The following is a 12056-nucleotide window of genomic DNA, read 5'->3' as shown; positions in this document are numbered from 1 at the left end:
ACATTGGGAAAAGTAAAGGCTCTTTGCACCACCCATTACTGACAGCTTATAAAATTCAGCAAACAATATTTCTTAGGACTGCATAAGTGGGAAATAGGTCTGAGTTTTGATTCATAGTCAAAAGAACTCCCATCTATGCATGGACTCAACCTATGTTATTAAAATTTCTAAGTGTTGCATAAATAATGTTATTAGCAATAAAATGATATTTTTTTGCCTTTCTATAAATTCCTGCTTGTGCAAATGAAGTTGTAACATTTGTGATAAAATTGCATGACTTAATAGTATGTAGAAATCTTTACTGCAAGATGATAATCTAACATGCTTTAATATGTCCTATAGGTAGCCTATACATAACATTAAATTCCTCAGGGTTATATAACTTGGTTAAAGGGCTTTTTCTGACAGTTTTTACTCAGTCCTCCTTCTCTTTTTCTTCCTCACACAGGAAATGATTACTTTCCTCCAGGTCCCAGTCTTCCCTCCCAATTACCTGCATACCAGAGAATTCTAGAGCTGTGACTAATATTTCAGCTGTCATTAATTTATCCACTTAGTCTCTTCAGTTAATGTGTTATTACAGATCTGTTTCTTCAATGATGTACTAATACATAACTTCTGATAATTTAATAATATATTCAGTTTCCTGATGTGTACAGCTGAGTCAGGAATACTGCAAGCTGACTGAAAAGAAGAAATAGACTGGCTTAAAGGTTTTGTTTCTCAAAGAGACTTTCCTCAGGAAAATAACATATGGGTTACAGTCTCTGCTTCCCAACTTATTCCAAACTCTAGGAGCACAACATTTTTCTGTAATAACAAATATCCAATTTAGCTGATATATCCAGCATAAGCTTTATTTATATCCGTATTTATCAATATAGACATGTAAATAGAGAAACTGAGAACTGTATTCAGGACATCAATTAAATAAAATTATTTGAAAACATATGCCCTTTAGTTATGTGTGGGTTACCTCACTTTCTCAATTTGCTTGCTACTGCACTAATTTCCTTTTGCTTCTTCAGTTGAAAAAAAAGCCCTCCAGAATTATCAGTGTTTGTGAGCAAAGAATTTGTGATCTGTGAGTTTAGGATCTGTCCTGCTGACAATTCCCTTCACCTTGTGACTCAAGCTGTGCCTCTTTCTGGCCCTCCATGACTTTCCTTCTCCTAAGGGAGCCTTGTTGCTTACCCTGCAGGTCTCTGTTGCAGCCCAGTTTCCAGACAGACTTCCTATCTGCTGTTAGCCATAATAAATTTAGTCAAATATACATCAACTTCACAGTATATTGGGAGGGACCTCAAGCTGCATACAGCTACTGAACAACCCAGAAACTCAAATTGTGATTTGTTTCAGGTTTGTCTTTTTTTTTCCTTCCCTTTTCTTTCTTTTTCTACATACCCTCACTACATCAGTTATCCCTGCAACTAAAGCTAGACTGAGTTAAAGTTTGAATATGAATTCTGTGAAAATGAAATTAATGTATAGACTCATGAATTAAGCTCTGTTTGAAATTCTCGCAGTAGTAGTAATTTTAAAGGTTGTCATATATTACAGAAAAGTTTCATGGGCAGGAGGGATATACAACCTGTATATATCTAAGAATTTGTTATCAGTCCAAGTAATATCAGTTTAAACACAATAAACCAAGCAATTATTCTTAGTTCACTTATAATGACTTGAACATTTTAATTCAAATTATCTAAGTATTAAAGGGGGGGAAATAACACTATAGCAAAAATTGTTATACAAAATTGTCCTAATTTTCCTTTCCTTGTTTTAATCACCCAGACACCACCACCAGAGGCAGGCTGACAGTGCTTGTTTTTCTTTAAAGAAAAAAAAAAAAAAAAAAGGTAAAAAAAGAGTAGAAAAGGATTGACAATTCATCACCTTGCCTTCGGTCAGCTTCAAGTTATTTTTGTCCATTTTTTAGTGCAGTAAGTTGACATGATTTGTCTTCATGTGTGCCCAGCCACAAGTTTTTTTTTTTTATTTCTTTCCAAGTTTTCCCTATGTTTTCACTTTCTGGTCACTAAAATACACTAAACAACAACCTCCATTCCCAAGTTACAGTAATATTTGATTGTCTAAACTAAGATACAATTGTATAGTAAAATCATTATTTTTAGTGGCTGTTTTATGTGAGGTCTGTATTCAAAAGAACATTGTACTTAAAGGTCTTCTTCCTGAGAATTTTGCTGGCCTGAATCCATTTGAGTCACCTATTTTAATGGCATAATAGCAGTGTTGGAGTAGATTCAGATCAGCAAAATTCTTAGGAATAAAGCCATTAAATACTGTATTTATGAGTGAAACGGGATATCTAATTACAAAGTACATATGGAATTATTGGAGTTGTAGTATTTCTGTTATAAACACTCATTTGTGGTTACTGTTGTCATTTGTCATGGGCAACACTAATGCTTGTTCTACTCTACAAGTTTATTTGATATGATGCTAATATTTTTGCTATTAAAAATCATCAACCATTTCTTTCTTGTGATTTGCATCATTGAGATTTGTGATTTACATCTAGGATTTTCATCTTTAGCAGAAATAATCTTGAATGGATGCTGATCATTTTTCTCAAATATTTTTCTTACATATTCATTGTTGAGCAAAAACCAATGAAGGAAAGAAGTTCAGTTTTTCATTTCATGTCGTAGTAAGTGTTTGGTGTCAGGATTTCATGTGTCATCTCTTTGCATAATGACTAAACTTTGAAAGAAATGCCAGCATGAATCAATGAAATATCAGTTCATAATTTCAAAAAGTTGTACGAAGCATTCAAGATCACATTTTTTCCTGAGACTGTACATGATGCTAACAACCTGCATAGAACCTGCTGCCATTTACAATCTGCATTCTATAAAAGTAAATAGTGTGTCTGCAGCTGAACAGAAAATCAAAGCAACAATATTTTTTTCTTCAACATTAGGTTTTCTTGTGACTTCCCTGGTGCTGCACTATAGATCTACAACCAATAGGTGCTTCAATAATTTTTTTTTGTGGAAAAACACATTCCTAGAAATTCAGGAATTTGCAGCATGCTGACATATATAATTAGCAAGCTGAAATTTTAAAATATCACAAGGTCTCCTATAGAAATCACTGAAGTCCAAGACACTACTGTAGCATTATTCTGATTCACTGGACATTAAGGCATATGCACATAGCAATACTCTGGAATTTTCTGCTGTCTCCAACAGGTGCATGGATAGAATACATTTACCTGAAGAGAATGGGGAATATTGTGAATATACCATCCATAATCCAGAAGGGAGCTTCCATCAGCTTCTACACGATGATGGCTGTTGTGACTAACAGCCCTTTCTCTCATCATCAAAGGTAGATTTTCAGACTAGGAATTGCTCGTCACATACATTTAATAGACTTCTGGAATTTTATCATCATTTAGTATCAGCATGTCAGGTTGCAGAAGCTCTTATCTTTCATGGTGCTTCAAGAAACATTTTCATGGGCAATTAAGATCTGCTTAAATCTCACATATAAGAAGCATCAGCCTGAAGTATATGATCTCAAGTTACCTCTCATGTGGATGCAAACACAACCTGAAATCAGCAAAATTCCTAAAAAATTGTTATTTGTGAAATTCCAAAGATGATTCTGTTAATCAATATTTGTTTTCTCCTTGAAAATTCAGTAATGTGCACTGGAAACATAACCAAGACAAAATAATGAGTTGGAAGAACTATGATTTTTTCAATCCTCCCCGGTGCTGATCTATGAGGATCTTCAACTGTGTACATCTGAAACAGATCCTTTGCTGGAAATTTAAAACACCAGCAGCTTTTACTCAAGTTACATGTTCTTACAGTGACTGTTTTTTAGTACATTGCTTCATGTTTTGCAAAAGAAAAAAGTCTCAATTCTAAGCCACTACCTCTTCATCTTTTCTGTGGTTAATATATGCAGTGCACATCCAAAATAATACTAAAGTACAGAAGGTGTCAGAAGATATATTTGGTAAATTTGACAGGCAAAATTGACCCGTAACATTTTAACTATGGACACTTTGCTCATTAATAAGCTTTAAACATTAAAAGAAAAACAAATAAAGGTATTTCAACTCGTCTAGATTTTAAATGAAGGGATTGTTTTTCTTGCAGTCTTGCACTTGGACTTTAGGGGTTGAAGGAATACTTTGACAGCCAAATGGTAAACTCAAGGAGGGAAGTCAGCTGCTCTAACCATTCAAGCATATTACTAAAATCCAGCTACAAATGAGTCACCAATTTCTGCAACTGTTCTTACCTTCCGTTCTTGTTTTCAGCCAACTCAAAATGCAAGTTTTGGCAGCCCTACAACTTCATCTCATTTGGTGCTACTTTGCCTCAGTGGGAGTTGGAGCAATGGCTGATAAATCAAACTCATCCACTAACCACACCATCCACCTATGCCCAAGTGCAGCTTTCTACAGTTTGTAAGCAAACGACAATTTCTGAGCATTGTAATCAGCGAACCCTCTCCTCCTGAAAAATTACACTGATTTTACCAAAATTGCAGTGGAATTTTGCAGATTGAAAACTCCATGGTACCTGAATAATTTATTCTGTTCCAGAAGCTATCCTTGTCTCCATGTGGATGTTGTTGTCTCATCACATCCCCATCCACTCTGCAAGTGGAATCCTTGAAATTGAGAACTACCATTGTTCTGGTGCTGCCTTGGGAGCTCTGGTTCTTGACTTTGAATCTGTGCATAGACCAGTCAGGTCAGCATCAGCTGGTCAGGCCTTTGGGAATATTCATATGTGGAACTACAAATTATGCAAGACATTCAGGAAGCATAAGCATGACAGAAGAAGTCAAGGAGTAGAATAACATGTATAGTATGACATAAATTTTATCAAAAGCAAAAATATATATGTACTTTTACAGAACCTGCAGCACTAATCTCAAATTATGCAACACCTCTCATTTTCTAATTACCATAGGAGTAATTTGTGTTTTGCTACATATTATAAGTAAGAATATTGCAAGTGCAAACAATTTTCACCTTTTTTTTTTTTTTTTTCCAGAAGATACTTTTTATGTGGTGTCATTTTGGATAGGTTTACTTGCAGACTTTTTTAGAAGAGTTTCCTTTAACAATGGCAGAGAACTGGATTGCTGTCAGTATTCAAAATAAAAGGGCTTTCCTGCTTTCTAATTTAGGCAATATGCTTTTTTTGGGGATAAAATCACAAAGTGACTTTACCTAAGTAAAACATTTTTCAGTCTCTGCTGAAGACTTTTCACTTGTATTTTAGTTTTATGCTGGTGATGAAGTTATGAGGAAAAAAACCACCACCACAAAGCCTCGAAACTCCCACTTTTATTTATGATTTCTATGAAATTCTCCAATGAACATTAACTATGAAAAAAAAAAATATTTCTTAGATTTTATTATGAATTCTAAAATGCTGTGAAAAAGTAACTTCTGAAGACTTCATCATTCTTCCAATGTCTATGAGTATAAGGGTCTGTTCTGTTAACATAATTTTTCTTTCCAAAGAATATGTAAATCTGTATGGAACTGTCTTGACTTCAAGTTTTTGAGACCTCAGTGTTTGTTCATTCTCCATGGTGGGAGGAGATACTGAGTAATTCAGTGAATGAGCACAAATCATGAGTGTTGGGCCACAAAGACTATTCTGATTGCCTAGGGGTTTGTTCTGTCCCTTTTATGTTCTTTAGCATTATTAAGCAATAAAATAAAATACAGATTCTACATCTCTCATGCTATAACATTTGAAAAGAAAAAAAAAAAGAATGTCCCAATTTAGTGGGTATTCATTGTTATTTCAGGCAGGCTTCAGAGTTACTGACATTGTTAATTTATAGAGATTATATCTGTATTTTGGTTTTGGCCCATTGGCAGCTCCAAAGCTTTTTTCCTGGTGGGGATTTCTCCTAAGGATTACTGGGCAGGTGTAATGTTCCCATACCTGTGTCTCTTTTCTTGTTTAGGTGTGTTATGGTGCCACACATAGTACTAATGTGTGTTCTCCACAATTAGTGCAGGAGAGAAATTAACCCCAGAAAGGAATTACCAATGGTTAGAAAGTTCTGCTTTGTCAGTTTATCCTGGTTTTAATAATGTCCTTTACATAACAGAAAAATGTAAATAGTGTGTCTTCAGTTTTTGCTCCAAGTAATGCTGCATATTCGATTTTTGTCCCAATGTTTCTTCAATGCTCTTTTTCATACTCAACTGCACTGTTATTGTGCTTTTTTTGTCTCATCACATGTCCTTGAATCATTTACCCAGATATCTCTTGCCTGATTTATACCATAAAGAAATGTAATACAGCCACACCAGTGTTTTTGAAGTCCTTGTGAAACTTCACCATACTAAATACCATTTTGATTTGCATGTGGTAATCTCCCTCATATTCTGGGAATCCTCTCACAGATACAGACACCTGTATCAAAACATTTATTTTCATTTATTTATTTGTTTAATTAGTTGTTTTTTTGTTTTGTTTTTAATGGAATTTTCTTGATCTGTATTTACACTCTAGTTTTCTTTCATGTGTTTCTTTCTTCAGGAATGCCAGCCTATGAGTATATTGTTAATCAGGTATTGCAGTGTCTTTGTAAAAGAAATTAATTATGGATTTGTACACCAATCCATCTGCAGAATAGACTCAGGGAACAGGACTTTTAAAATTGTTTATTAAGAAGCCATAGTATACTACACATTATAAGCAATGAAGCAGAACACATTTTAGAAATTTTGTTTGATTTAGTGAGCAATTTTAACACAAGGACCTAAGAAAAGTAGAAAATGTCTTTAATAAATGCATATTTTGATTATAATTCTAGTGAAATTTTCTTGCCTACCATTGTTTTATTTGTTTTATGGACCTTGAACCTAGCAAATCCCTCTTAAAATGTTTCTTACCATATATTTGATTATAAGAATAAATGATATATGAAAATCTTCTATTATTCAGACTATTTATTAGCTTGGGTTTTATCCTACCTATAAATCTAAGATATATTACATCATCTACATTTGAATAAGAGAATGTGAGAACATAGGAAAATTATACTGAGTACAGTCAAATTTTTTCTATTAGTATTAGAAAATAATTAGATAGACTAAAAAGAGATTGAGAAATTACTATGAAACCAATTTAATTTAAGGGTACTTGTGCTTATTTTCATTATTATTTTCTTGTATACATCTCTTGGTACTCATATATGTGCTTAGGGATATATGGAATTACTTATAGTGAAATATGTATTAATGAATTAAAGTATTTGGGATTAATACTGAACTATGAATCACTAGTGAAGTATTTACTATTGTATCTATGATTCATTGTCACAAGTTGTTTCACCATTTTAAATGTAAGTTCTTAAGGAAATATATTATATGCCATCAAGGTAAAATCAGAAATTAAATTTCTGAAGTGTATGTACATTTTAGGTAGGAATAATGTATTTTGACCATGGTATTACATGCTTAATGTTTAAAAAAAGAAGAAAATACTCATAACTGGTATTACCTATGTCACAGAATGAACTTGCTTTACATATATATAAACAATAGATATAAGCATTTAAATATATGCTTTACATATATATAAATCTGGCTTTTTGTCAGAAATTAGAAAACAATTTTTTTTTAATTGCATTTTAATTAGCTGAGGAATTCCTTCCAAAAGCCATGATGTTCACTACTGTAACATGTTTAATAGCATCATAACTTTTATTTTCCTTTTTTGAGCATATTGTGGAAATAGAATTTTCAGTATTAAAATTGATAGTTAAGTGGTCTAAGTTGCTATTCAAAGAGGTTTATGTTGGCTCCTGGGTTAGAATTCAAGAACTTTAATTTATGTACATATGATGAGTCATTTTTACAGGAAACAAAACTCAGTCTACTTGGATTCTTATATAGGATCAGGATACTTTTCTTTCTATAGAAATCATGATAAAACAGCATGCTTCATTTGACTGCTTTATATCAAATATTTTAAGGTCTAAATTGTGACATATTTCCTTTATTAAGTCAAGGAACAATTGTAATGAGTTAAAATCTCTGCCACTTAAACATCAGCTACCACTTGGTGAGTATTGAGTGTAATATGCCGTAAACCTGAGTGTGTGTGTTATAGAATTGAACATAAAATCTGCTTCAAGTGTAACATCAGGCAGTGAAATAGTTACTGAGTTTTCATCCCTTTTCCATCTTACTATAATGAAGGTAGGTTAACATCAGTTTTTTTAACCACATTTGGAGTTTTTTCCCCATAAACAAAAAAAGTGAGAGATGACAAAGTACAACAAATTTCCCAAAGGTTGCCCAGAGAAGGTGTGGCTATCCCTTCCCTGGAAATGTTTAGACCTGGTTGGATGGGACTCTGAGCAAACTGATCTGGTGGAAGGTGTTCCACCCAGGCAGGGGGGCTGGAATGAGATGAGCTTTAAGGTCCTTTCCAGCCCAAAGTATTGTACGATTCTATAAATAAAGAGCAGAAGAAAATAACTTCTCTTTCCTCAGGCATAATATTTCATATTTGAAACATCAAGAAGAGGACTTTTTCTTTATTTTGTTTAATTTTACCAAATATTTGTATACCTTTTAAATTTAAATAATTTTGTGGGGAGGGATTGGGAGGGGTGAGGAGAGTCATTATGGGTAGTTTTTTCATAAAATTTATGTTCTAGAAAATTGAAAGGCAGCAGAAAGGCAGCATTCATTTTTCCATGCCTTTTCCATGGAATGAAAAGGAACTGAAATCCAGAAATTCTAGTTCATTCATGGTTCAGGTTTTTTTAACAGTTGCAAGATTCTGGGATTTGCTCATTGTCTGAGGCATTACTTCTATTCCGTTTCACAGCTGCAGTTGCAAGGACAAGAGATAATGCTATGTGTAATCTAAGATATAGTGTTGTATCTATGCATTTTTCTTAACAGCATCATAACACAGTAAGTGAGATCATAAAGAAGTTTTGAGTATGTAGTTCACTATTGCTGTCATAATTTGATACGTTTTGTGTTTTCCCTTGACAATGTTCCTTTAAGCATGTACTTATTTCTTTTATTATACTGCCTAGAAAGAGAACATGTTTTTCTATATTCTTTTTATTTATCTGGGCAATTTAGAAGTTGCTTAGCTGTCACTAATAACTTCACCATGGGTGAAGAGATGCTTTTAGTCATTCTTATCAGTAGTGTTTAATATATAAATTCTACATTTATAAACATATATAAACATATAAAACCTTCTTTTTTCCTGAATCAATGTAAACAGAGCCCAGATGGCCGTATAGAAGTCAAAGGGCAGCATGGAAAGTCGTCACTGCATATTAAAGATGTGAAGTTGTCAGATTCAGGGAGATATGACTGTGAAGCGGCAAGTAGAATTGGTGGGCACCAAAAGAGCATGTACCTTGATATTGAATGTAAGTTCTAATGTTTTGTTTTCTCTTTTAAATCTGTTTTAAAAGAAAAAAAAAAAAAAAAAGTACATTCTTAATGGAAGGTCATTTTTTCATGGTAATTCATGATTAAACTTGCATAAATGAAGAAAGCATGTCCTGTAGCTCATTCCTCTGTGGAAAAGTCCTGACTTTTCTGAAGTTGAAAAGACCCTTGTTGGTGTGTTGGTGACTTAAGTAGGACACGATTTCTTCTGAAATCAAATTCCAGTGTTATTATCCACTAACTTAAGGCTAAGCTTAATAACTTCAAATCTCCGAGCAAGTTGAGACTGAAGGGAAGGAAAAGTATTCAAGCGGGATAAAGTAAGGACTGATTTGAGCAGCAGCTAAGTCTTGAGCTTAACCTTCTAAGATTCAACAAAGATTCTTTTTTGTTTCTGAGTCCTCTGATTTACTAATCCCTAAAATGTGTCTAGCCACTATTATAAACCCTCCTGGAGCTATCATGTTTATTACTGATGTTTAGAGATGGTCTTTATTCCAAGCTCTTGCATTTTATCAAGGAGAAAAGGAGTTTATTTTTGTTTAGAAGAGTCTCATGCTTGAGAAACCAATCAGAGGATATAAATCTGAAATATAAAAAAATTCATTGGGTAATTGCTTCTTCAAATTTTTCTTCAAGTTCACAGGCAAAGGTCTTCAAAAAATAAAAACAAGCAAAAAATCCTTTTTTTTTATTTCATTGTTACTCCATTTATCTAGAAATTTCCAGATACAATTATTTTATATCTCCAGTAGAGTTTGCATGAGCCTGTTTGAACTGAGTCTTTGAACAGAAAAATTCTTTCCAGTGGGAAGATAAAAGCTGGAATGGGATTCTGTGGCACAGAAATAAAAGTAATGATTGCAGAGTGATTTCCTGAGGAGTTCTGAAAGTGCCTTCACTATACAGTTGTGTGTTCTTTTTTGGCAGGGAAGCATTGCATTGTGACATAGAATATAAATCTGAAAGAAAAATGAAGAATGATCAAAAGAATTTTTAGGTATTAGGAATGAAGGGATTTGCCAAGCCAGAAGACCTAAGAAATATATACTAATTTGCTATATTTGTTTTTTTAGTGCATGCAAATATAATGTTATATATATATATATATATATATATATATATAAAGGGAAAAAAATAGATAAAAATGCAAATTAAGTGAAGTTTCTTTCAAACTCTGCTAACTCTCCACATAATAATATGAAATACATGGTTTGATTATAGTTGTTTTGCTGCTATGCTTTAGCATTAAATATTAATATATTTTGTATTCAGAAGAAAGAGATATATTGCACCACATGTTATGAAACATGGACAACTGAAATGTAAGGATTTATTAGCAATACAGAATTCATACCAGAGGGTATAATAAAACCTCTGCATTGATACAATACATTATTATAACCTAAGACACCTTTCAGGGTGAAAGTTTTAGATGATGTGGAAAGAATTTGAAAGTAGTAGTCTTTTCATGGTATGGCAGAATTAATTTTGAATATGTGTGGGAACAATCAAATATAGTATATGAAAAAATGGAATAACTTAAAACCTGAATTTACGTCTTGGTGGACACAGTTTTTGATACAGCATAAAATTTTTTACAGTTCTAAAATCCTCTGAGGAAACACAGTTTATAAAGAACATAGAAATATTATTCTACCATCAGAGAAACCACACATTGTAATGGTTACTTTTAATGTATAACAGAAGATTTTTATTATGATATTTCTAAAACTGGAGTTTTAAGTTTTAAATAGTCAACTGATAACGAGCTTTAACCCAAATGTATTTTTTTCCAGCACAGGCATTGTTTGGCTAACAGAAATACAATTTTCCTCAATTCCTTTAAGTCAAGTAGTTCTATGATGCAAAGCAAGTGTTTCTGGGATGATACAATATAGGTCTGTCTCATATTCTGATTAATGAGTCAGACAAATTTTTTGCTTTCCTTTGCAAATAACTTTGCACTGGTATATGAGCTTCAAATATAACTTATTTGTCTGGCCCAGGAAAGAAAACACTTGTTTACTGGTAAAGAACTCTCCAGTTCTTAAAAATAATGTCCTCAGGAGGACGTGCCTCTTTTCAGCCTCATCTCCCATCAGTCTGGCCTCTGCCATAAACTTCTGTAACAGAACAGCCCCTTTGAAGAATCTTTCAGCACCTCCTTGCCCCTATTTCCATCCAATGCTGGGTTGTCCTAAGCTCTGACAGTCCTTTCCCCAGTATCTTCCTATATGAAGCAGTGTCATGGTTATGTCATTCCAGTTATGGGACTTCATAAGTTGCAGGCTTGGGAATTTCAGCAAAAGATTCAGGTTCAAAAACTAAACAACCAATTTGGATTTTTTGTAGCAAACTCTTAAAAAGGGGGGGATTCTGTGAAGTCAGTATCGAATAGTTTTGATTCTCCTCTTCAAAGTGGCATTTCTTCAGCATACTAACTGCAGCTACAAACCGTGCTATTAGGGCTTTTACATTTTTCCCCCAAATTTTCATTTTAAAAATTGCATTAAGCCCTTCAAAATAGTTTACTTTTTCTCTTCCATTAGTTTGGTTTTGCTCTCTTCCAAACAGTTCTTGAGAAGAATTTATTCAGGAATTGCTC

General features: G+C 33.3%; 1 protein-coding gene across 1 annotated transcript in view; it reads left to right on the top strand.

Annotated features, from left to right (window-relative positions):
• Nucleotides 1-12056, top strand: part of NCAM2 (neural cell adhesion molecule 2) — a 140664-nt gene that overhangs the window by 43842 nt on the left and 84766 nt on the right. The window contains exon 9 of the mRNA XM_053969832.1: nt 9276-9426. Within this exon, the coding sequence (XP_053825807.1) occupies nt 9276-9426 (151 nt within the window). The remainder of the gene's footprint in view (nt 1-9275; nt 9427-12056) is intronic.

The sequence above is a fragment of the Vidua macroura genome, chromosome 2 (genome assembly GCF_024509145.1).
Source record: "Vidua macroura isolate BioBank_ID:100142 chromosome 2, ASM2450914v1, whole genome shotgun sequence".
Taxonomy (NCBI): Eukaryota; Metazoa; Chordata; class Aves; order Passeriformes; family Viduidae; genus Vidua; species Vidua macroura.
Note: the sequence above shows the minus strand (reverse complement) of the source record. Positions and strands in the feature narration are given on the sequence as shown.